At 44.6% G+C, this 26,483-nt stretch overlaps 1 protein-coding gene across 1 annotated transcript in view; it reads right to left on the bottom strand.

The window, feature by feature from the left end:
• The window catches only part of itga8 (integrin, alpha 8), a 352,157-nt gene that overhangs the window by 156,396 nt on the left and 169,278 nt on the right, over positions 1-26,483 (bottom strand). Inside the window, exons 16-18 of the mRNA XM_070881330.1 lie at positions 17,221-17,276; positions 14,353-14,507; positions 10,562-10,693 (exon numbers count right to left, since the gene is read on the bottom strand). Of these exons, the coding sequence (XP_070737431.1) occupies positions 10,562-10,693; positions 14,353-14,507; positions 17,221-17,276 (343 nt within the window). The remainder of the gene's footprint in view (positions 1-10,561; positions 10,694-14,352; positions 14,508-17,220; positions 17,277-26,483) is intronic.

The following is a 26,483-nucleotide window of genomic DNA, read 5'->3' as shown; positions in this document are numbered from 1 at the left end:
ATTGAATGTATTCAAATCACAGATAGATAGATTTTTAACCAATAAGGGAATTAAGGGTTACGGGGAGCGGGCGGGTAAGTGGAGCTGAGTCCATGGCCAGATCAGCCATGATCTTATTGAATGGCGGAGCAGGCTCGAGGGGCTAGATGGCCTACTCCTGTTCCTAATTCTTATGTTCTTATGTTATGTTCTCCTGGATGCTCTCCTTCCACTCAGGGCGGTCTTTGGCCAGGGATTCCCAGGTGTCAGTGGGGAAGTTGCACTTTATCAAGGTGGCTTTGAGGGTGTCCTTGAAACGTTTCCTCTGGGGCTCGCTTGCCGTGTGGGAGTTCAGAGTAAAGCACTTGCTTTGGGAGTCTTGTGTCAGGCATGCGGATGATGTGGCCTGCCCAACGGAGCTGGTCGAGTGTGGTCAGTGCTTCGATGTTGGGGACATGGTATCAAAGTGACCACGGTTGAGAACTAAATATTCCAGGATACTTTACTTTTAAAAGAGATAGGCAAAATGTAACAGGAGGAGGGGTAGTCTTGATAATAATGAAGGGGTAAAGACTGTACAGAGAAAGGATCTTAGCTTGGAAAATCAAGAAGTAGAATCAGTTTGGGTGGAGCTAAGAAACAGTAAGAGACAGAAAACATTGGTGGGAGTTGTTTACAGGCCCCCAAACAGTAGTGGTAATGTAGGGCAGTATAAATCAGGAAATTAGAAGTGCATGTAACAAAGGTAATACAATCATCATGGGAGGCTTTAAACTACATATTGACTGGGCAAACCAAATTTACAGTAATAGGTAAAAGACAAATTCATGGAATGTAAACAAGATGCTTTTCTAGATCAGTATGTTGAGGAACCAACTTGAGAACAGGCTATTTTAGATCTAGTATTGTGCAATGAGAAAGGATTAATTAATAACCTTGTAGTGAAGGGTCCCTTTGGGAAAAGTGACCATACTATGATAGAATTTTATTTTAAGTTTGCAAGTGATTTAGTTAAATCTGAAACTACATAAGAACATAAGAATATAAGAATTAGGAACAGGAGTAAGCCATCTAGCCCCTCGAGCCTGCTCCGCCATTCAACAAGATCATGGCTGATCTGGCCGTGGACTCAGCTCCACTTACCCGCCCACTCCCCATAACCCTTAATTCCCTTATTGGTTAAAAATCTATTTATCTGTGACTTGAATACATTCAATGAGCTAGCCTCAACTGCTTCCTTGGGCAGAGAATTCCACAGATTCACAACCCTCTGGGAGAAGAAATTCCTTCTCAACTCGGTTTTAAATTGGCTCCCCCGAAACTAGGGTCTTAAATCTAAACAAAGGAAACTATGGGCTGGATTTTCGGGTCTTCTACACTCCGGAGTGGCGTCAATGGCGGCAGTGAGGTGTTTTGGCTGGGCGGTCAGCCTCCAGCGCCCCGCAGCGATCCTCAGGTCTGGTTTTGCGGCGGCAGGGAGCAGCACTGCCTGGAAGAGCTGCGCCGGTGTGTGACGCCCCTGGTTGTGATACCGGCCCAAGTTTGAACTCCTGCCTGGCCCGTCTGCCACGAAGCGCGCCTCGCACTGACTGCCTGGGAAATCAGGGCGGTCCAACCATCCCATCGGCGAAGAGGTGAGTAATGGACTCCCAAGGTAAGTGTGATTGTTGATTGTTTTTCTTTTAATTTTCTGTGCGATTGTGTTGTGGCGGCATGGGCAATGTTTTGGGAAGGATTTTGTGTTGTTTTTTTTAGGTTTCCCCCCCCCAGGTGTCCCTCGGAGCGCTCCCAGGCCGGCTCTTTAGTTGGGAGTTTCCCGTCCTAGCGCCAAGAGAGGTATAGGACTCCTCCCTTAGCGCTCTGCTCCCTGATGCAGAGCCCAGCTGCCCAAACTTATCTACTGACACGCAAACTATTCCCGGTCACTAACTTTCCCGCCCCGCCGCCATTATCGCCCCAAAACATAAAAGCCGAAAATCCAGCCCTACGTTGGTACGAGGGGAGCGTTGGCGAAGGTAGATTGGGAAACTACATTAAAAGGTATGATGGTAGACAAGCAATGACTAGCATTTAAAGAATTAATACATAATTTGCAACAAACATACATTCCTTTAAGGCACAAAAAACCCACAGGAAAACTGGTCCAACCCTGGCTAACAAGAGACGTTACATAATGTATTAGATCAAAGGAAGAGGTGGAAGGTCAGCCACGATCTCATTGAATGGCAGAGCAGGCTCGAGGGGCCGATGGCCTACTCCTGCTCCTAATTCTTATGTTTTTATGTTCTTATATTATTTTTCCAGCCCAATGAGGAAGGAGGCATTGCTGGATCTGGTTCTGGGGAATGAGATAGGTCAAGTGGAGCAAGTGTCAGTTGGTGAACATTTAGGAAACAGTGATCATAGCATCATAAGGTTTAAATTAGCTATGGAAAAGGACAGGGAGCAATCTAGAGTAAAAATACTTAATTGGAGAAGGCCAATTTCAGTCGGAGGAGAACGGATCTGGCCCGGGTAAATTTGGATCAAAGATTGGGAGGCAAAACTATAATGGAACAATGGACTGCCTTTAAAGAAGAAATAGTTCAGGTACAGTTGAGGTACATTCCCACTAGGGGAAAAGGTGGGGCAACTAAAGTCAGAGCTCCCTGGATGACGAAAGAAATAGAGAATAAGATGAAGCAGAAAAAGAGCGCGTATGACAGATGCAGGTCGAGAATTCATCTGAGAATCAGGCTAAATATCGAAAGGTCAGAGGAGAAGTGAAGAAGAAAATAAGAGGGACAAAGAGAGGGTATGAGAATAGAATGGCAGCTAACATAAAAGGTAATACAAAAGTCTTCTTTTAGGCATATAAATAGTAAACGGGTAGTAAGAGAAGGGGCGGGGGCGATTAGGGACCAAAAAGGAGACCTACACATAGAGGCAGAGGGTATGGCGGGGTACTAAATGTGTACTTTGCATCTGTCATCACCAAGGAAGAAGATGCTGCCATAGACATAGTGAAGGAAGAGGTAGAGGAGATACTGGATGGGATAAAAATTGATAAAGCGGAGCTACTAGAAAGGCTGGCTGTAATTAAAGTAGATAAGTCATCAGGACCAGATGGGATGCATCCTAGGACATTGAGGGAGGTGAAGGAAGAGATTGTAGAGGTATTGGCCATAATCTTCCAATCCTCCTTGAACAGGGATGCTGCCAAAGGACTAGAAAATTGAAAATACTACATCCATGTTCAAATAAATGGGTGTAAAGATAAACCCAGCAACTATAGGCCGGTCAGTTTAACCTCGGTAGTGGGAAAGCTTTTAGAAACAATGATCAGGGACAAAATTAACAGTCACTTAGACAAGCGTGGATTAATTAAGGAAAGCCAGCATGGATTTATTAAAGGCAAATCGTGTTTAACCAACTTGATCAAGTTTTTTAATGAAATAACAGAGAGGGCTGATGAGGGCAAACCGATCTGGTGTACATGGACTTTAAAAAGGCGTTTGACAATAGGCTTGCCAGCAAAGTTGAAGCCCATGGAATAAAAGAGACAGTGGCAGCATGGATACGAAATTGGCTAAGTGACAGGAAACAGAGTAGTGGTGAACGGTTGTTTTTTGGACTGGAGGAAGGTATACAGTGGTGTTCCCCTGGGACAGCTCTAGGACCACTGCTTTTATTGATGCATATTAATGACTTGGATCTGGGTGTACAGGGCACAATTTTAAAATTTGCAGATGACACAAAACTTGGACGTACAGTGAACAGTGAGGGAGATAGTGATAGACTTCAAGAGGACATAGACAGGCTGGTGGAATGGGCAGACACATGGCAGATGAAATTTAATGCAGAAAAGTGCGAAGTGATACATTTTGGTAGAAAGAATGAGGAAAAGAAATATAAACTAAAGAGTACAATCCTAAAGGGGGTGCACGAACAGAGAGACCAAGGGGTATTTGTGCACAAATCATTGAAGTTGGCAGGGCAGGTTGAGAAAGCGGTTAAAAATGCTTTCAGGATCCTGGGCTTCATGAATAGAGTTATTGATTATGAAAGTGTGGATATTATGATGAACCTGTATAAAACATTGGTTTGGCCTCAATTGGAGTATCGTGTCCAATTCTGGGCACCACACTTGAGGAAGGATGTGAAGGCCTTAGAGAGGGTGCAGAAAAGATTTATGAGAATGATTCCAAGGATGAGGGACTTCAGTTACGTAAATAGAGTGTTCTCCTTAGAGCAGAGAAGGTTGAGGAGATTTGACAGAGGTGTTCAAAATCATGAGGAGTCAGGACAGAGTAGATAGAGAGAAACTGTTCCCATTGGCGGAAGGGTCGAGAACCAGAGGACACAGATTTAAGGTGATTGGCAAAAGAACCAAAGGCGACATAAGAAAAATATTTTTTTTACACAGCGAGTAGTTAGGATCTGGAATGCACTGCCTGAAAGGGTGGTGGAGGCAGATTCAATCCTGGCTTTCAAAAGGGAATTGGCTAAGTATCTAAAGAAAAAAAAGTTGGAAGTCTATGGGGAAAGGGTGGGGAATGGGATTAGCTGAAGTGCTCTTGCAGCTCAACGGGCCGAATTACCTTCTTCCGTGCTGTAACCATTCTATGATTCTATGAACCAAATTCTTGATAAGTTCCATTCCAACCATTTAATTGTAACAAAGGTGGAAGAGGGAGGGCATGGAAGGCTAACAGCATTCATGTCTCTTCACCACTGTTACCATATGTTAGTCCCCCCATTGATTAAACTTCTCAACACCACGGTTTAACTAACAGGAACTAATGCATTTGAATAGTCACAACTAGTTTCCAGTGCAATTCTGCAACATAAACAAGATTACTGTAAAGAATAAAGGTAAGGGATAAGATCAAGGGAGAGAAATTCAGTATCGCCCCGTTTGTTAGTGCCAGGCACTAATGATTCTCAGCTTTCTGTAAATTCGGTGTTAGCACTCCAGAAGGAAATGGAGCACTAAATCAAGCACTCGACTTCCTTCCTGGAGCGCTAATGGATGCAGGCAGAGGGAGGGGGCATGGAGGTAGTGGTGCAGGGCTGCACAATGTCCTGTGCAGTACTGCCGAGATCCAAGGCTCCTTCCCTCGCTACAGGCTCTGCTTTGGGACCAGACAGCAGCCCCGGTCCCGCCCGATCAGCAGCCCCGGTCCCGCCCGATCAGCAGCCCCGGTCCCGCCCGATCAGTAGCCCCGGTCCCGCCCGATCAGCAGCCCCGGTCCCGCCCGATCAGTAGCCCCGATCCAGCCCAATCAGCAGCCCCGATCCCGCCCAATCAGCAGCCCCGATCCCGCCCAATCAGCAGCCCCGATCTCGCCCGATCAGCAGCCCCGATCTCGTCCGATCAGCAGCCTCGATCTCGCCCGATCAGCAGCCCCGATCCCGCCCAATCAGCAGAGTGCTGGGCTGATCAATCGCGGCCAAAGAGAAATGGAAAAAATTGAAATGATGATTTACAACAATTTTCCTACTTATCGTGCCAACATCGCTTTTAACTTGCGCCCCCAAAGCACCCGGCTTCTCAAAGAACGCCTCCTGCAGCTGTCAGTGTTGGCATCTGGCGATGCTGCAGGGGGTGGAACCGAAGTTTGGGTCCGGGGCGCTACCAGGGCGATGCGCAGGACAATGACGTCACGATCTCCAGAAGATCGCAGGTGATCGTGGTGCAATGTGCTATCGCCGCCAGAAACCTCTAAGCCAAGTTAGCGGGAGTCATTCATCTCACCGCGCCCGGTCGGTAAGTCATTAGCATCCCATTATCGACCCCCCCACAAGCGATAACATGAGGCGCTAAGGAGGCCAAACGTGTCAAGGAAAGGACTACATTGAGGAAAAAGTCTTCTCTATTTCATTTTGCAATGTCACATATTAATGGAAACAAAACTGCAGTGTGTGCATGTAGAAACTTGCAAAAGGAAGGTAATCAAATAAAATTGTATATTCACCCTTCTTCCTGGCCTACCACCCTTCTACAGTCCTCACCTGTAACAACCCCTGCCACCACCGCCCTGGCCCCATGCTCCATCCCCCCGCTCAGTCCCAACAAGACAGGAACCATCATGTTTCATGGAGTGTATGATTATCTCAGTCTGAATCTGTCACAGTCTGAATCACTAAATATTTCTGTCGGCAGAAAATTAGACCTCGCAACTATTATGAAGACATGAGCAAATAGTCTTTGCCAGAAATCTGTCAGAAATTATGCTGAAATTGTCACAAACAACACAGAAATCAGTTTTCAGAAACAGAAGCAGATGTGCTGATGAAGATGTGCCAGATGAGCAGCACCAGTAAAGACTCAGAATACCATGTCCAGAAGTTGCCACTCACATGGTACTTACGTGTTACATCAGTCTCAAATAGATCCCTAAAGGGATTCCAAAAATCCAACAGTAGGTATTCAACCAAAAAGTGGCATTCAACAAACAACTCTGAAGTGGAAATGGCAGAGAATCAAAAGTACCAACAATGGCAGAAGTGGAAGTTCAACAACCTATCCTTGTTGCAGCATTGCACGTGATGTTAGGTTTTGACTCGGGACGTCTGTATCCTTGTGTGTGTGCAGTTGAACATTCCTTACACTTTTGAAAATCCTGCATAAACACAGAACTTCTGCTGCCTTGACAAACAGATTTGAAAAAACAAATGATGTGTGACGAACACACCACAAAAGCTTCAATCACCTCTTGAATACCATCAGTTATTGTGCTCTGAACAATGTCAGTATAATTCTCTCTCAGGTGCTTGGAAGAAAAAATATTCAAAGCATTAATATTTTTTAAGGCTTTGTGGTGGGATTCAGTGACGTGGGGTCTACATAAGTGACAAATCTCAGTGATGGTGTATATGCTCATAGTTATTCCAAGGGATTCTTGCACTGTTAAATCCCATACTTTACCACACCCCAATTCCCCATTTTTCTCCATATCCCTTAATATCTTTATAGCTCTCATTTAAGCACCTCAATTGATTCTAAATAACATTTTGAAATAGTACATTCTACAGAAACCATGGCATCATTCTCTATCTATCTTGTCAGCTCCCCTTATTGTTTTAAACATCTCAATCACCTTATTCCTTAACCTTCTCATCTCCAGGGAATATAACTCAGGTTTACCCTGTATCTCTTTATAGCTATATCCCTTCATTTTGAATATTCTGGTTAACCAGCTCTGAACTTCCTCCAAGTCAAATGCCCCAAACCAAACACAATATCCTAAATGAAGTCTGACCATTGCAGCATTATTTCCTTGCTATTATATTCTACACCTCGTGTTGAAGCCCAGTTCACCTGCTTTATATAGTAGTGCACGAGTACTAAAATCATGTCCTCAATAACACCCACTCAATGCAAATGTGCCATATATTGCTTTCAAGTCTACTCTCTTAAATTCCAGGGATAGGGACTTGTATATGTGCCACTGGAAAATACAAAGAACAAGCAAAATTACATTGTGCTCTTTGTGATCATTGAGGGCCAAAGTGCACCACTGATTGGCTCACGCACTGCTCAACTGCTACAACTGATAAAAGTGCAGCATCAGAATATCACGGTGGTAAATGAACCACGCGAATCACAAACTACGAATCAAAAACTGATGTCAACAGTGCGTATTCGGATGTGTTTAAGGGACTTGGACACATGCCAGGGACAGTTCACCTTGAACTTAATGAATCAGCGACATCAGCTGTAATGCCACCCAGACCGGTGCAAAAGCGATCAAACAAACGCTAAAAGGGGAACTCGATCGTTTGGAAAAATGACAAATCATCATGAAAGTGGTTGAACCGACAGACTGGGTATCCAGCCTAGTGACTGTACAAAAACCAAATGGAAAGATACGAGTATGTATCGATCCTCAACATCTGAACAATGCCCTGAAACATGGACACTATCCACTTCCTGTGATTGATGACATCTTGCCACAGATGTCAAATGTAAAGGGCTTCACTAAAGCAGACTGCAAGGAGGGTTTCTTGCCATGTGAACTAGATACAGAGTCCTCCTACCTCACGACCTTCCAGACTCCAAGGGAACGATATCGATATAATAGAATGCCATTTAGTATCAGTCCTGCCCTGGAAATCTTCCAGCAGAAGCTAGACCAGAACCTCGAAGGTCTAGATGGAGTCTACAAGATTGCAGATGATATCTTGATCATTGGACGGGGTGAGACACTTAGAGGCCAATCATGATCATGACGCAAACTTACGCAAATTCATGCAGAGATGCAGAGAGCGAAACATCAAAGTTTGAATACAAGAGCTCCCACGTGAAATACATGGGACACATATTGTCTAGTGATGGACTCAAAGCCGACCCAAGCAAAGTGGTCACAATCAATGAAATGCAGAAACCACAGGATGTCGCAGGTGTACAACGATTTGTCGATATGACAAAGTACCTCACAAAATTCTTGCCAGATCTTTCAGACCTCAGTGAGCCTCTGTGACGGCTTACTCATAAAGACACGGTCTGGAAATGGACTGAAGAACAAGTCAAAGTGTTTGAAGTTAACGTTAATTTATTTTTGTTTCTTATGAAAGGAAAGGTGTAACGAGATAATGTATAGTGCCCTCTAGCTAGGAGGTATCAATATAATATATAGCGCTCTCTAGCTAGGGGGTATAGGGAGTTGTATTGAGAGAGAGGGTCTGTGAAGGAACGCCATCTTAAAGCTCCACATGGCTGTCTGAGATCTCCCAAATAAATAGAGTTAAGTTGAACTAAGACTGTTCAAGAGTGTTCAAGAGACTATAAAATACAGACACCTCGAGGATTTCCCTGGCCCCTTTGAAGTTAGCCTGCATGAAGCCAAAGTTAATTAGGTGATTAAGGAAGGAACAAGAGAGTACCAGTGACTAACTACCTATAATTCCTCTTGAAATGGCTAGCCAAGGCTAGAGGACATAGCCACTGACTCAGAAAATATGCTGAGACAAGCTGAAAATAAAATCAAAAACAAACTACTCTAGCATATAAGGATTGGGTAGGATGAGAGAGTTGAGGAGATAGTCCTTCATCACATAATAAGCGTGGTGGCTTCCTAAGGGCGTAAAGGTTTGTCACCATCTGACCTTTCTGCACAGGTCACCACAATAACACAATTTCTTGTAATGTGATATCTGAGGTGTACATTAGCGGGCATATGGTGTCCGCAATGTTGCATATGTTTTGCATAGGTTTACCACACTTAATGCAAACATGTGCAGATAAAAATATTGCAGCTTCCATGAAGCTATCTTCAGACTACTTTCATTTTGTAGGGAAAAGTTAAGGGTGCAAAACAAGCTTCTGCAACTCTCTTGTTGCCCATTTCTTTTGACTGAGATTTTATGCTTGTAAATGCAGAGCTTACCAACAGCGAGTGGAGGGCAGCAATAGATTTATGCAGAGGCCACCTCAAGGGGAAGATATTGTGTGCAATGAAAACTGTGATTGTAAAATAAGAGTGCTGTCTAATTCAATAGCTGTCCTTTACTTTTTTGCTCATCTTCCAAATATACCCAGGGTACCGGACACCACATGGCATTTAAATCTGAGACTGAATACAAGTTGTAAGTGATATTGAAAGTTCAGTACTATGTTCCAACCAAGACAAATTTGGGTATAAATTGTGTTCACAACTATTACTTTGGATTCCCTCTGTTAATTGAACCACAATGGAGCTGAGCATTGTTCCATAGCCAACACTGCCTGGGGATTTGCTACAATGCAGACTTCACAAGCAGCAAGCTTGTGGAAACATTTCCTGAATGCAGGATTTTAGCAGAACACTGCATTTAAGATTCACTTGGAAACAAACCATCACGAATTAGTATATAGGTGGTATTCACAAGTCTCTGTGGAGCCACAAATCGTAAGTTCCAGGAAGTGGAATTACAGGGGCCTCTGCCTCTTGGCAATTATCTACAGACAGCATGAAAACCACGTTTCACTGTCAGTGAAACAATGTATATATAGGCATCGACATTGCCTAACCTGTCATCTAGATTGCATTTAGTTAACCATTGTGGATTATTACCAATGAAGTTTAGCTATTCACTCATTTTTATGTCATCACTAAAGGCATATAGTTGTCCTGGAAAAATAATAAACATAATTCTTCCAGATGTACATGATTAGTGATGCAATGTCGCCATGTCACTAATTGCAACTATTAAATGCAATTATATACATTTTTATAGTAAGAATGGGGTTGCCAGCAGGAATCGGGTTAATAAGGGGGATGTGGCTGCATACTTCTCATTCCATGCAATTACGTCAGTGATTTTGAACTATATGCACTAGATGTGCTGATAATTCCAAACCTTAACCTTCCTTCAAATAACTTATACCTAGATGTTCCGCATTTCATTTTAATTTCCATCCCTCCTGCTCAAGACTGCACCAATTTATTACAATGAGTCTTTAAACAAGTAGTCTTTTCCCCCATTAACATCTTTAAATTTATTTTAAGACTCAGAATAATGATAATAACGTACAAAAAGTGATCAATACCCAGAGTTAAATATGACCCATAGTGCATCTTATAATATATTTAACTAAATAAGAAATCTTTTTTCTTACCTGTTTCTGAAGGAAGGTTTCACTGTAGTAGTTGATTATTGGTTTAAGGTCCTCAAAAGGATGTGATTCATCCAGACTGTAATTTAAACTAACACTAATTGGTGTTAATTTATCTCGAAACTCCTTTTCATCCTAGAATAGATAAATAAAAACATTGAAATTAACATACATTCTCACCGAAATGGGGAACAACTTCAATGTTCTTGTTTATAAACAGCTATATGTAACACAAGCATTGAAGACACATTTCAAGCTGCACCGTGTAAGAATAAAGAGAACATAGCACCACCCTCTAATTGAATTGCCACGCTGCGCCAAGACATCGGAGAGGCCACAGAGCGGCCAGAATGCGGGGACAACTTTTTGCCGCCGTTTTTATCCTTGGAAGTTGGTGCATCTCACGTGAGTGTGCCAAAAAAAACGGCTGGGCCAAATTTGGGCCCTTTGAAACTGAAGTGGAGGTATGAGGTCATTGCTAACTCCACGGCAGTATCGCAGTAGGCCAGCATTGCAACGAGTCTGTAAGGAGATGGAACCAAGCTTCAGGACAGAGCTGGATGTGCCAGCCAGATGCTGCATAGTAGCTGCAGGTGTGCTTTCAGCAGATGGCGCATCCCTGCATCTGGCTCTCTGCTGACGTGGACTCTGTGAAGATAGTTCCCCTCAGTCAGTGCCCAGTAGTGTGCCAGGCCATGCAGAAATGGTTAGCAGACTATTGAATGCCCTCTCATATTCTTTCATGCAGTAGCACTGAAAGGATGGCCTACCATGATTGGGTTGCTACTGAGGAAGAATACAACATTGCAGTTAATCGAGCATTCAGATATCTTAATGGTACCATCAGGTCTGCTGTTCCAGCTTCCTTATGGAAGAGGAGCCTCTGCGTGCAGGAACTGTCTGCCAAAATGTGGTACATCTGTCTGCAGATATGTCAGTGCAGGTTCTGTTGGTGAACATGTAGCGTCTTTCATGGAGTCGGGCCTGCCTGATATTCTAGCACATAATAATGGGGTAATTACTATTGAAAAACCCACTGGTGCCAAACTCTATCTGGTGCAGGCAAAGTATTTTTTAAACAATTGGCATAAAGGCATATGAGAGCCTAAGTGCCAACTGAAAAAAGGAAACAGACAAAAAGTGACTAAAATATGAAGGATTTAAGTTACTTATCTATGCATTTCAATCACCCATCACCTAATGCTGATTCCTTAGCAGGCTTGGACACCCATTTCAAATTCTTCAGACTGGGTGGCCTACGTGTTCGAACAATGGGAAATAACAAGCCCGATGGAGATACCCCGAAAAACATATTTAAAAGCAACTGCTTATTGAGCTGGGACCTTTCAGAGCCGCTAATCCTTGCCCTTGAAAACTGTGCAATGGAGAAAAATGGGTAGAGTTCCAGCAGGACAATTCTCCCACTCAATTTCCACTCCTGGACGTCTACTTAATGGTACTACAATGGACAGCTAGCAGCAGAAAACCCAAGATTCTATAGAGACATAAAAGTCCACAGTTGCTCATGGACAGTCTTCCTTTTCACCTCACATCAATGGTAACTTACTCCTCATTTGTGCTTACCTTCTAAGTAATTAATGACTCTTCCATACTTATGAAAGCACTTTTATAATGCACCATTGTTGGTGCAAAATCCTAAATTGCCTGTTGTTTTCTTCATTAATCGACACGTATTTGTTGTTCCTTTTTAGCATTGCCTGCAATTTAGCAACTATTACTGTACAGGGTACAATCAAATGCTAATTTCCAGTATAACTGCTATGAGAAGTGACTTCCTGGTAAAATATGTTTTACATATCACAATTATTGTACATTGTTACTCATTTGTCATTGAGCCATTTGATATGTTATCTCAAAGCATCTTCACTAACAACCTTATTTATTCTTGTTATTGATCTGGTTAGGAAATTGGCTGAGCGGTAGGAGACAGGCAATAGGGGTAATGGGTAGGTACTCAAATTGGCAGGATGTGATTATTGGTGTCCCGCAGGGATCTGTGTTGGAGCCTCAACTATTCACAGTATTTATTAACGACTTAGATGACGGCATAGAAAACCATATTTCCAAATTTGCCGATGACACAAAGATAGGCGGAATTGTTGGCAGTGTTGTTGAAAGCATAAAATTTATAAAGGGATATCAACAGATGAAGTGAATGGGCAAGACTGTGGCAAAAGGATTTCAATGTAAGCAAATGTGAGGTCATTCACTTTGGACCTAAAAAGGATGGAGCAGGGTACATTCTAAATAATGAAAAGCTGAAAAAATGTGGAGGTCCAAAGAGATTTGGGGGTTCAGGTAAATAGGTCATTAAAATGTCATGAACAAATACAGAAAATAATTAAAAAGGCTAATGGAATGCTGGCCTTTATATCTAGAGGACTAGAATACAAGGGGGTAGAAGTTATGCTCCAGCTATACAAAACTCTGGTGAGACCGCATCTGGAGTACTGTGAGCAGTTCTGGACACCACACCTTAGGAATTATATATTGGCCTTGGAGGAAGTGCAGTATAGGTTTACCAGAATGTTACCTGGACTTCAAGGGTTAAGTTCCGAGGAGAGATTAAACAAATTAAGGTTGTATTTCCTAGAATTTAGAAGGTTAAGGGGTGATCTGATCGAAGTTTTCAAGCTATTAAAAGGGAGCAGACAGAGTATATAGAGATAAACTATTTCTGCTGGTTGGGGATTCTAGGACTAGGGGGGCATAGTCTAAAAATTAGAGCCAGACCTTTCAGAAGTGAAATTATCAAACACTTCTACACATAAAGGGTGGCAGAAGTTTGGAACTCTCTTCCGCAAACGGCAATTGATGCTCGATCAATTGTTAATTTTTAAATTGGAAATTGATAGCTTTTTGTTAACTAAAGGTATTATGGGGTATATGCCAAAGGCAGGTAAATGAAGTTAGGTCGCAGATCAGCCATGATCTCATTGAATGGCGGAGCAAGCTCAAGGGGCTGAATGGCCTACTCCTGTTCCTATGTTCCTATCCCATTATAGCTGCAGGCTTATCGCATTTATTCATGTCCTGATTACTCGCAAATAATAGAAAAATATGTCTTTGACAACTTTAAGCATAAAATATTTTTCAGATTCATGCTTCTTTAGATCTGCCCGGTCTCCGCTCTCCAACAACCATCCAAGGACAGAATTCCTAGGATTTTTTTTTGGCAATTATATAATAGTAAAGTAATAGGCCTCTATGGACAGCGGATCTATTTCTTTACTGAAACACAAATCATAACACAATCGATGCTATGACTTAGGGTAAATTCTTCTATTTCACTTCAAATCATTCAGCCGTAGAAATTTAGCAAAACCTGCCACAATGGTTCAGAAAGTTTCCCCATTGAGCAGCTGAGCCATACAAACCAGGTTCAATTCCCATTCTGTCATACAGGCACAACAAGTGATCCCAGTACCACTGTGTTAAAAAGGGGGAGCTTAGGGTTATCGCACCTCACCACAGTCAGGCGACCATTTCTGGAAGTGCACATGTGTGAGCATTGGACAGGATCAGGCTTGCCTGTAATGCCTTTCACAATTTTGAAAACCTATTGACACTCATTGCCAATATTTACACATGCATAATGCCCACTGGGGTGAGGTACCAGAGGGTAACCAATGTCATGCGATCATACCACCCCACTTCCGCCCCACCCCCAGCAAGTAGTCAACATCTTCAATTAAAAATAACAATTAAAAAATCTTAGAGTAGTTTGTGTATCTAACCACCCTACCCAGAAAAAATCCTTTGTATGCACTTACTGTAAGGTAAACAACAAATTCCTGGTGCATGAAATGCTCCAACTTTCCAATGACTAATTGGAACGTGTGTTGTGGTTGATGATAATTAAGGAATAGTGTTCTTTCAACTCCTCCTTTCTGCTTCAGTCTGTCGAGCTGAAGGTGAGCATTCAGAGCTTAGGAAAAGAGAAATTTGAATGTTTTTAAGACAGCATCACAAGTCACACATTGTTCATATATGTGTTTAAGGAGCTTTCAGTTGATAGGTTCACATCCATACAACTATCCTCAAAGGCAAGGGATAGGAGGTAGTAGATAGTTCAGAAGAACTCAGATAAAGATCAAGACAAGCTGTATTTATAACAGTAAGAATATAGGGTTTAATTTCCTCTTGTAATGCATTGCTTAAAGCAGTTGCATATACATATTTTTTGTGTTACTTTAATAGTGCACACAAAAATTTTATGTAAATAGTAAAGCGGTGCTCTAGCAGATTGGTTTTAACTATACATTTCCCTTGACTGAGACCGACAGTGCAAGTTACAACAACTTGTATTTATATAGCGCCTTTAATGGAGTAAAGGTGCTTCACAGGCGTGTTATAAGACAAAACAAATTAACACCGAGCCACCGAAGAAAAAATTAAGGCAGATGAGGTTTTAAGGAGCATCGTAAAGGAAGAAAGAGAGGTAGAGAGGCGGAGAGGTTTAGGGAGGGAGCTCCAGAGCTTAGGGCCCAGGCAGCTGAAAGCACAACCACCAATGGTTTAGCAGTTATAATCAGGAATGCTCAAGAGGACAGAATTTGAAGGGCGCAGATATCTCAGGGGGTTGTGGGGCTGAAGGAGATTACAGAAATAGGGAGGGGCGAAACCATGGAGGGATTTGTAAACAAGGATGAGAATTTTGAAATCGAGGCGTTGCTTAAACAGGAGCCAATGTAGATCGGCAAGCACAGGGGTGATGGGTGAGTGGGACTTGGTGCGAGTTAGGACATGGGCTGCCGAGTTTTGGATAACCTCAAGTTTAGGGTAGAATGTGGGAGGCCAGCCAGCAATGCATTGGAGTAATCAAGTCTCGAGGTAACAAAGGCATGGATGAGGGTTTCAGCAGCAGATGAGCTGAGGCAGGGACAGAGACGGGCAATGTTATGGAGGTGGAAATAGGTGGTTTTAGTTATGCCGCGGATATGTGGCCAGAGCTCATTTCAGGGTCAAATATGACACCAAGGTTGCGAACAGTCTGGTTCAGCTTCAGACAAATGCTAGGGAAAGGGATGGAGTTGGTGTTTAGGGAACGGAGTTTGTGACGGGGAGCAAAGACAATGGCTTCGGTCTTCCCAATATTTAATTGGAGAAAATTTCTGCGCATCCAGTACTGGATGTCGGACAAGCAGTCTGACAATTGAGAGACCATGGAGGGGTCGAAATGGTGGCGAGATAGAGCTGGGTGTCGTCCGCGTACACGTGGAAACTGACGGCGTGTTTTCGGATGATATCGCCAAGGGGGGGGCATATAGATGAGAAATAGAAGGGGGCCAAGGATAGATCCTTGGGGGACACCAGAGGTAATGATGTGGGAGTGGGAAGAGAAACCATTGCAGGTGATTCTGTGGCTACGCTTCGATAAATAAGAATGGAACCAGCTGGACAATGGTGAGAGTCATTAGAGAATGGTCAAGTGGTCAACCATGTCAAAGGCTGCAGACAGGTCGAGTAGGACAAGGAGGGATAGTTTATCTTTGTCACAGTCACAAGTCATTTGCGACTTTGATAAGAATCGTTTTGGTACTGCGGAAGGGGCGGAAACCTGATTGAAGAGATTCAAGCATAGAGTTCCGGGAAAGCTGGGCATGGATTTGTGAAGCGAAAACATGTTCAGGGGCATTGGAGAGGAAAGGGAGGTTGGAGATGGGCAGTTGCTTGCAAGCACAGTGGGGTCAAGGTTTGTTTTTTTGAGGAGAGAGATGATGACGGAAGATTTGAAAGAGAGGGGGACAGTACCCGAGGAGAGAGAACCGTTAACAACGTCAGCTAACATGGGAGCCAGAAAAGGAAGTTGGGTGGTCTGCAGTGTAGTGGGAATAGGGTCAAGGGAGCAGGAAGTGGTCTCATGGACAAGATGAGCGTGAAAAGGTCAAGAGGGGAGATCGGAGAGAAACTGGTGAAAGATGCGAGTCCAGGGCTAGGGCAGGGGAGAACCTCAGAGGAAGTTTGGCCCGGTGGGGTAGGTGAAGGAAGGGAAGTGGCAGATGCGGGTGATCGTATGGTTTCAATCTTAGAGACAAAAAAGTTCATGAGCTCCTCATACTTGTTGTTGGAGGCGAGTGTGGTGAAGACAGTGTAGAGGGGTTTAAGAAGGAGGTTAGCAGTAGAGAATAGTAGCCAGAGGTTATCCTTTTTGCATTCCAGAATGATCCTGGAATAGTGAGCAATTTTGGCAGGCAAGAGTAGGACCTGATAATGCTTTATGTATCCAGCCAGATCTGGCGGTGAATGGCTAAACCAGTTGTCCGCCACATCCGTTCAAGTCTGCGCCCCTTGGACTTGAGGGAGCGAAGATGAGGGCCGTACCAGGGGGACAGCCAGGGTAAGAGTAATGGTTTTAATAGGGACTAGGGCATTAAAGGCGGTGATGAGGGTATGGTTGAGCAGATCGGTGGTTGCAGAAATGTCATGGTGAATGGAGGGCCAAAGGCTGGACAATTTGGAGTTGATAAGTGTAGTTGTAAGAGAGTTTGGAGAGAGTTTTTTCCAGGGGCGGATGCAGAAGGCAGTAGGGTTGGATGGGGGAAGAGGATGTGGGTGGAGAGGATACATGGAAATGTACACATCGATTATACCAGATTTCTGTCCCATCTTTGTGAACTGTGTACTGGTGTAATGCTCACCTATTGTATCTGGAATGCCATGTCCCGACACATTTGCAGACACTTTCACAGTGAAACTGTAAATAAAGAAGGGAGAATAAAGATTAGTGTGCCTCTTCCACATTTTACAAATCCTCTCTATAGGGACTCCAATGTGTGTAATCAGACAGTTTGTTCAGAATGCTTTGAAGACAAGCAGCTACATACGTATGATTAATGAAGCTTCCAGGAAGCTGAACATATCGGCTCAGAATTCGCAGCAGAAATAGCGGTGACGCTATCAATGCTCACCTTTATTAAGGACTAAATTGAACAACAACTTCTGGCGTCTGCACATATGCAGTTAAACGCTGAAATCAGGAAACTGCTGTCCAAGATGAATAAAGGCACAAATTGATTAGTGGAATAGACAAACAGGTAACTAATGCAATTTAATGCAGAAAAATGTGAAGTCATATATTTTTATGGAAAAACCAAGGAGAGTGAGCATACTCTCAATGAAACGACACTGAAGGATGTGTATAAATTTGGAGGCAACACTCGCGCAACATTTTTTAAACTTCCATTTTAATGTATTTTGTTTCTTATTTTCCTTTGTTTAGATCCCTCCATGTCACACATCATTCTCAACCAAATATATGACAGGCGACCTGCTTCAAGGTTTTACCAATGCTCCAGTGATTTAAATGACAGGAGGTCTAAAAAAGCACCATGGAACTAATTGGCCTACTTTGCCTTCCTGTCACTGTGATGCAGCACTTGCTCTCCATTTGATATCCTTTCGCTCAATGGCTAGATCAAGATCACAGGAGGGAGAATCATAGCTGTGAACTTACACCTTTGTGGCACAATAACTCAAAATGTAACTTATTAATACACTGATACTCAATGTCTCCCGCAAGTTGCACTGCTCCTGCACGACCTGCCTTCCCAATACGCAGCCCATTCAAATATTTGCGCATGCGCGGTATCAACAATGTAAAAGCAGTGCGCGGCCTGCGCAGGGCCTTGCAGATGACTGCACGACCATGCAGCTTGGCAGGAACATTGCTGATAATCCATAATGCTTAATATAATCTCTCATCATGCATACATGCATTTTAATATTCCACAACAACTTGGACAATAAAAAGATGAGCATCTCTGCCTCATTCAGGTGAAACATGCTTTGCTCCAAAATACAGATTTCAAATTATTCTAAGCACTGCAGTTGTATTGTTGCTCACAGGAAGCATAGTTTCATATCAGCATGAGACTAACAATATTTGTTCTATGGTCATGGTGCAACAGGCTGCTGTGTATAGAAAGAAAAAAGGTGACCAACTACAAATAGAATCAAAGATATGTACGACACAGAAGGAGGCTATTTGACCAATTGTATATGGACTGGCTGAAAAAGAGCTATCCAGTCTAATCCCACTATCCAGTCTAATCCCACTCTCCAGCCTAATCCCACTTTCTAACTCTTGGTCTGGAGCCCTGTAGGTTATGGCACTATGAGTGCACATCCAAATACTTTTTAATTGTGAGCGTTTCTGCCTCTAGCACCCATTCAGGCAGTGAGTTCCAGACCCCCATCACCCTCTGGGTGAAATAAGTTCTCAACTCCTCTCTAATCCTTCTACCAATTACTTTAAATCTATGCCTCCTGGTTATTGACCCTTCTGCTAAGGGAAATAGGTCCTTCCTATCCACTCTATCTAAACTCCTCATAATCTTATACACCCCAATTAAGTCTCCCCTCAGTCTCCTCTGTTCCAAAGAAAGCATCCCCAGCCTATCCAATCTTTCCTCATAGCTAAAATTCTCCAGTCCTGGCCACATCCTCGTATGCTAGAATAATTCCATATAAAACAGGTATTGAGGTGGAAGATCAGCCATCATCATCATCATCAGAGGCAATCCCTCGGAATCGAGGAAGGCTTGCTTCCACTCTTAAAGTGAGTTCTTTGGTGGCTGAACAGTCCAATACAAGAGCCACAGACCCTGTTACAGGTGGGACAGATATTCGTCGGGGGGAAGGGAGGGGTGGCACTGATTTACCACACGCTCCTTCCACTGCCTGTGCCTGACCTCTTCACGCTCGCAGCGTTGAGATTCGAAGAGCTCAACGCCGTCCCAGATGCATTTTCTTCACCTAGGGCTGTCTTCGGCCAGGGACTCCCAAGTGTCAATGGTGATATTGCACTTCACCAGGGAGGCTTTGAGGGTGTCCTTGTAACATTTCCGCTGTCCACGTTTGGCTTGTTTGCCATAAAGGAGCTCCGCGTAGAACAATTGCTCAGGGAGTCTCGTGTCTGGCATGCGGACTAAGTGGCCTGCCCAGCAAAGCTGATTTGAGTGTGGTTAGTGCTTCAATGCTGGGGATGTTAGCCTGGACGAGGACATTGATGTTGGTGTATCTATCCTCCCAGGGGATTTGCAGGATCTTGCGGAGACATCGTTGGTGATATATCTCCAGCGACTTGAGGTGTCTTCTGTACATCGTCCATGCCTCCGATCCATACAGGAGGGCAGGTATTACTACAGCCCTGTAGACCATGAGCTTGGTGGTAGGTTTGAGGGCCTGGTTTTCGAACACGCTTTTCCTCAGGCGGCCGAAGGCTGCACTGGCGCACTGGAGGTGATGTTGAATCTCTGCATCAATGTCTGCCTTTGTTGACAAGAGGCTTCCGAGGTATGGGAAGTGGTCCACATTGTCGAGGGCCGCACCGTGAATCTTGATGACTGGGGAGCAGTGCTGTGCGGCGAGGACAGGCTGGTGGAGGACCTTTGTCTTACGGATGTTAAGCGTAAGGTCCAGGTTTTCATATGCCTCGGTGAATACATCGACTATATCCTGGAGTACAGCCTCAGAATGTGCGCAGACGCAGGCATCATCCGCATACTGCAGTTCAATGACAGAGGTTTGGGTGATCTTGGACCTGGCCTGGAGGCAATGTAGATTAAACAGCTTCCCACTGGTTCTGTAGATCTTATTGAATGGCGGTGCAGGCTCAAGATGCCGTATTGTCTACTCCTGCTTCTAATTCTTATGTTCTTATAAAAGAAGAAATACTATCCTTTTTTTGTACAAGGCCACATATAGAATACTGTGTCTAGCTTGATCCCCTCACAGAGTGGGCCTGTAAAAGGGACAAAGCAGGGTCACAAGGTTGATACCTCAGTTAGTGGGACAGGCTAAGAGAGTTGGGGCGTCTTACTTTGGAAAAACATAGACTGCGAGGAAATTTAATTGAGGTCATTAAATTAATGAAATGATTAGACTTGGTCCAAGTGTATTGGCTATTGGCTCATCATCATCATAGGCAGTCCCTCGGAATTGAGGAAGACTTGCTTCCACTCATAACATGTGTTCTTAGGTGGCTGAACAGTCCAATACGACAGCCACAGTCTCAGTCACAGGTGGGACAGATAGTTGTTGAGGGAAAGGGTGGGTGAGGCTGGTTTTCCGCACGCTCTTTCCGCTGCCTGCGCTTGATTTCTGCATGCTCTTGCCGATGAGACTCGAGGTGCTCAGCGCCCTCCCGGATGCACTTCCTCCACTTAGGGCTGTCTTTGGCCAGGGATTCCCAGGTGGGAGTGGGGATGTTGCACTTTATCAGCGAGGCTTTGAGGGTGTCCTTGTAGCATTTCCGCTGCCCACCTTTGGCTCGTTTGCCATGAAGCAGTTCCGAGTAGAGCGTTTGCTTTAGGAGTCTCGTGTCTGGCATGCGTGCGATGTGGTCTGCCCAGCGAAGCTGATCAACTGTGGTCAGTGCTTCAATGCTGGGGTTGGCCTGGTTGAGGACACAAACGTTGGTGCATCTATCCTCCCAGGGGATTTGTAGGATCTTGCGGCGACATCGTTGGTGGTATTTCTCCAGTAACTTGAGGTGTCTACTATACATGGTCTATGTTTCTGAGGGTGGGTATTACTACAGCCCGATACACCACAAGCTTGGTGACAGTTTTGAGGGCCTGGTCCTCAGCACTCTTTTCCTCAGGTGGCCAAAGGCTGCATTGGCGCACTGGAGGCAGTGTTGGATCTCGTCGTCAATGCCTGCTCTTGTTGATAGGAGGCTCCTGAGATATGGGAAGTGGTCCATGTTGTCCAGGGCCACGCCATGGATCTTGATGACTGGGGGGCAGTGCTATGTGGTGAGGACAGGCTGGCGGAGGACCTTTGGCTACATAGATTAGAGAGGATCAGGGGGCGCAAGTATAAGTTATGAAAGCATAAACATTAGATTAGGTTAGAGGTTATCAACCTCTGCCAGCATGTGCGGTGAGTACAGATCTGCTGCAGGCATTCAAAGGGAGCCGAAAGTTCATAAGGGTGGCAAATATATCTATGTGTAGAAGGTAGGTGTGTTGTTGTGTCACCTCGACACTGTAGTCTCCTAGAACGTGCTTGATCACTTTCAAGGATCACAGAGGAATTTCCCAGAGATTTCCCCTAAATTGGCCTACGGTTTTTCTTCTAGTTTACCCGCTCTCCCTGGATGTGGCATGAGTGTGAAGGTGAGAATGAGGAGGGGATTGGGGGTGACAATGTGCAGAAGTTACATCATGCCGGGATGGGACAGACTCAGTTGATCAGCTGGTCTTTTCCGATCCTTTTTCATATGGCTGATAGAGCTTTGCAAAATGTTTCACACTATTTAGCAAATACATCATTCCACAAATGACCAACTCACCCAGATTTATTATAACTGGCAAATAAGCTGCCAATCCAAACCAAACTTCCTCAGTTTGGCAAAATCAGATAAGAATTATTCCCTGTGGTATAGCCTTTAATCAGAAGTACTGTGACCGTTTTCTTGTGTACAATATATAACTGAAATTTACCTCAGCTGGAACCCACACAGAGTCTACATTGACTTGTGACCTTCATCAATTACTTCCCGTCAAAGGAAACTGTTTGTTGCTTTCCATTTACAAAAATTTAAAAGGCACTCTAGGGGCTGTTCACAGCATTTAGCCTGGTTTCCCTTAAGGCAATTACGAGTGCTGACCCAATTCATTCACCCAGAAAGCACTCCAGAAAGATACAGAAACACCAGAAGCAAGTAACATTTTACCCTGGTAGCACTGCATCATGAGGGTCAGATTGTTTCTGAAACTGGTTATAATCCAATTCTAATAAATAGCATAACCAGGGTGAATTATAGATGCCAAATATGTACCAGTGACAAATTTGACCCACCTTAGGTGATGGTTTCACTTTGTTCCTATTCAACACATCCATATTGCTAGGGCAAATTCAGTAATCCAAGCAAACCATTTTTGTAAACTGAGCCTACTATGGTACCAGGTTTTAAAATAAGTGACGCGCATGATAAAATCCATGATTGTGTGGACGGACAATATATTTTTTCAAACAGAGCCTCTGTGAATTATTTCAAAAATTTGTCTGTACAGGTCCTGGACAAAATTGACTCATTATTTCAACCCGGCATTGGCACTTTCATGGGGACCAAGGTGGTGATTCACATAAACCCGGACGCCAGGCCAGTACACCACAAGGCCAGAGCGGTGCCGTACGTGATGCGGGAAAAGATAGAAGGCGAATTGGACCGCCTGCTGAGGGAAGACATCATCTCGCCAGTCGAATTCAGTGACCGGACGAGCCCGATTGTGCCGGTGCTCAAGGCGGATGGGTCGGTCAGGATATGTGGCGATTACAAGGCCACCATCAATCGGGTGCCACTCCAAGACCAGTACCCGCTACTGAGAGCAGAGGACCTCTTTGCGATGCTATCCGATGGCAAACTTTTTTCAAAATTGGACCTGACCTCAGCTGACATGACCCAGGAGCTGACGAGTGAGTCGAAGAAGCTGACCACCATCACGACACACAAGAGATTGTTTGAGTCCAACAGATGTCGGTTCGGGATTTGCTCGGCCGCCGCAATCTTTCAACGAAATATGGAAAGCCTCCTCAAGTCGATTCCAGGGACGGTGGTTTTTCAAGACGACATCCTCATCAAGGGTTGCGATACTGAAGAACACATCCACAACCTGGAGGAGGCGAAGTGCGTCCTCCTAGCTCCAGAGGTAGAATTCCTGGGGATGAGGGTAGCAGCAGACGGGATCAGACCTACTGCGTCCAAAACAGAAGCGATCCAGAGAGCACCCATGCCCCGTAACATGACGGAGCTGCATTCGTTCCTGGGGCTCCTGAACTATTTTGGTAACTTTCTTCCCAAATTGAGCACGCTGTTAGAGCCGCTGCACGTGCTCCTACGCAAAGGTCGTGAATGGGTCTGGGGGGACAGCCAGGAAAGGGCTTTTGATAGAGCACGCAATTTGTTATGCTCCAACAATCTGTTAACGCTATATGACCCATCTAAGAAACTTGTTTTAACGTGCGATGCGTCATCCTATGGGGTCGGGTGTGTGTTGCAGCATGTTAATGCCAAGGGTCAGTTACAGCCGATAGCTTATGGCTCCAGAAGTCTGTCCCAGGCAGAAAGGGGCTATGGGATGGTAGAAAAGGAAGCGCTTGCATGTGTATATACAGTAAAAAAAAAGCACCAGTACCTGTTTGGCAGGAAATTTGAGCTGGAGACAGATCACAAACCCCTAAAGTCCCTTTTGGCTGACAACAAGGCCATAAATGCAAATGCATCGGCCTGCATACAGAGGTGGGCACTCACGTTAGCCGCCTATGACTATACAATTCAGCACTGAAAACTGCGCCGATGCACTCAGCAGGCTCCCACTAGCCACCACCGAGGGGGCAACCGAGCATGCTGCTGAGATGGTCATGGCTGTTGAAGCTTTTGAAAGCGAAGGCTCACCTGTGACAGCCCGTCAGATCAAAGTTTGGACCAATAGAGACCCGCTACTGTCTTTAGTCAAGAAATGTATCCTGAATGGAGACTGGGCAGCCAGGTACGGGGCGTGCCCTGAGGAATTTAAACTATTTCACAGGCGCAGGGATGAACTCTCGATTCAGGCCGATTGCCTACTATGGGGTGACTGAGTAGTCATGCCCCAGATGGGCAGAGAGGTGTTCATCAGAGAACTCCACAATGTGCACCCGGGCATTGTCATGATGAAGGCAATCGCCAGGTCACACGTTTGGTGGCCAGGGATAGATGCAGACCTGGAACTTTGTGTTCGCAGGTGCAACACGTGTGCCCAGCTGGGCAATGCGCCCAGGGAAGCCCCCCTTAGCCCCTGGTCCTACCCCGCCAAGCCATGGTCACGCATCCATGTGGACTACGCAGGTCCTTTCATGGGAAAAATGTTTTTGGTTGTAGTAGACGCCTACTCCAAATGGATCGAGTGTAACATTCTTAATTCAAGCACATCCTCTGCCACGGTAGAAAGTCTATGGGCAATGTTCGCCGCCCATGGTCTACCGGATGTCTTGGTCAGCGACAATGGCCCGTGCTTTACAAGCATTGAATTCCAGGACTTCATGGCAGGAAATGGTATCAACCATGTCAGAACGGCACCGTTCAAGCCGGCCTCAAACGGCCAGGTAGAACGAGCAGTGCAGATAATCAAACAGGAGATGCTCAGAATCCAAGGGGGTTCCCTGCAAATGCCGCTTATCACATCTCCTGTTGGCCAAAGGATCCCGACCACACTCACTCACAGGGGTTCCACCCGAAGAGCTGATAATGAAAAGGACACTCAAAACCAGGTTATCCCTTATACACCCCACCATGAAAGAAATTGTTGAGAGCAGGCGTCAGTCACAATGTGACTACCATGACAGGAATGCGAGGGAGCGATGTATTGATGTAAATGACCCTGGCTTTGTTCTCAACTACGCTGCAGGGCCCAAATGGCTCACAGGCACTGTGATTGCCAAAGAGGGGAATAGGATTCTGGTAGTTAAGCTTACCAATGGACAAATCTGCCGCAAACACGTGGATCAAACTAAAAGGAGTTTCAGCAACCCCATAGAAGAAGCAGAGGAAGAACACGATATAGAGTTCACTCCTCCACAGGTGACCGAACACCGGAACCAAGTGGAGGAGAGCCCAGTCACTGTGGGCAGTCCGGGCAGGCCTGAAGCACCGCAAACAGCAGACACTCAGGCCAGCGCCCAACAACCGGAGCCCCAATTCAGGCGCTCTACAAGGGAGCGTAAACCACCAGAGAGACTTAACCTGTGATCCCAATAAGACTTTGCGGGAGGAGGTGATTCATGTATTCAACTGTCATTGTAACCCATGTAGAAATTGACTTAAGTTGTACACCGTAAGAACATTGACCACTAGGTGGTGAACTTGTGGGAGACACTCCTAACCTGGACTTTCAGGTATAAAAGGGGAAGCTCCACCCACCTTCATCACTTCAGTGCTGACTAATAAAGGTTACTGGACAGAGTGACCTTCTATCAAGTATGGGCCTCGTGTGCATTTATACTGTATAGTAAGGGCATAGCATGATACTCGCTCCACAGAAGAAATTGCATTGACATCGCCTCATTTCCAGTTCATGACAGCAAGCCAACTCCTCCCCAGTAGTAACATAAGATAAGAACATAACATAAGAATTAGGAACAGGAGTAGGCCATCTAGCCCCTCGAGCCTGCTCCGCCATTCAAAAAGATCATGGCTGATCTGGCCGTGGACTCAGCTCCACTTACCCGCCCGCTCCCCATAACCCTTAATTCCCTTATTGGTTAAAAATCTATCTATCTGTGATTTGAATACATTCAATGAGCTAGCTTCCCACTAACCTTGGTCACCTTATACACATTGGTTTTTAATTTGATACTCTCCTTTATTTCCTTGGTTATCCACGGCTGGTTATCCCTTCTCTTACCGCCCTTCTTTTTCACTGGAATATATTTTTGTTGAGCACTATGAAAGAGCTCGTTAAAAGTCCTCCACTGTTCCTCAATTGTGCCACCGTTTAGTCTGTATTCCCAGTCTACTTAAGCTAACCCTGCCCTCATCCCACTGTAGTCCCCTTTGTTTAAGCATAGTACGCTCGTTTGAGACACTACTTCCTCACCCTCAATCTGTATCACAAATTCAATCATACTCTGATCACTCATTCCGAGAGGATCTTTTACGAAGAGATCGTTTATTATTCCTGTCTCATTACACAGGACCAGATCTAAGATAGCTTGCTCCCTTGTAGGTTCTGTAACATACTGTTCTAAGAAACAATCCCATATGCATTCTATGAATTCCTTCTCCAGGCTACCCCGTGCGATTTGATTTGACCAATCGATATGTAGGTTAAAATCCCCCATGATTACTGCCGTTCCTTTTTCACATGCCTCCATTATTCCCTTGATTATTGTCCGCCCCACCGTGAAGTTATTATTT

Source organism: Pristiophorus japonicus, chromosome 5, assembly GCF_044704955.1.
Source record: "Pristiophorus japonicus isolate sPriJap1 chromosome 5, sPriJap1.hap1, whole genome shotgun sequence".
In the NCBI taxonomy this organism is placed as follows: Eukaryota; Metazoa; Chordata; class Chondrichthyes; family Pristiophoridae; genus Pristiophorus; species Pristiophorus japonicus.
Note: the sequence above shows the minus strand (reverse complement) of the source record. Positions and strands in the feature narration are given on the sequence as shown.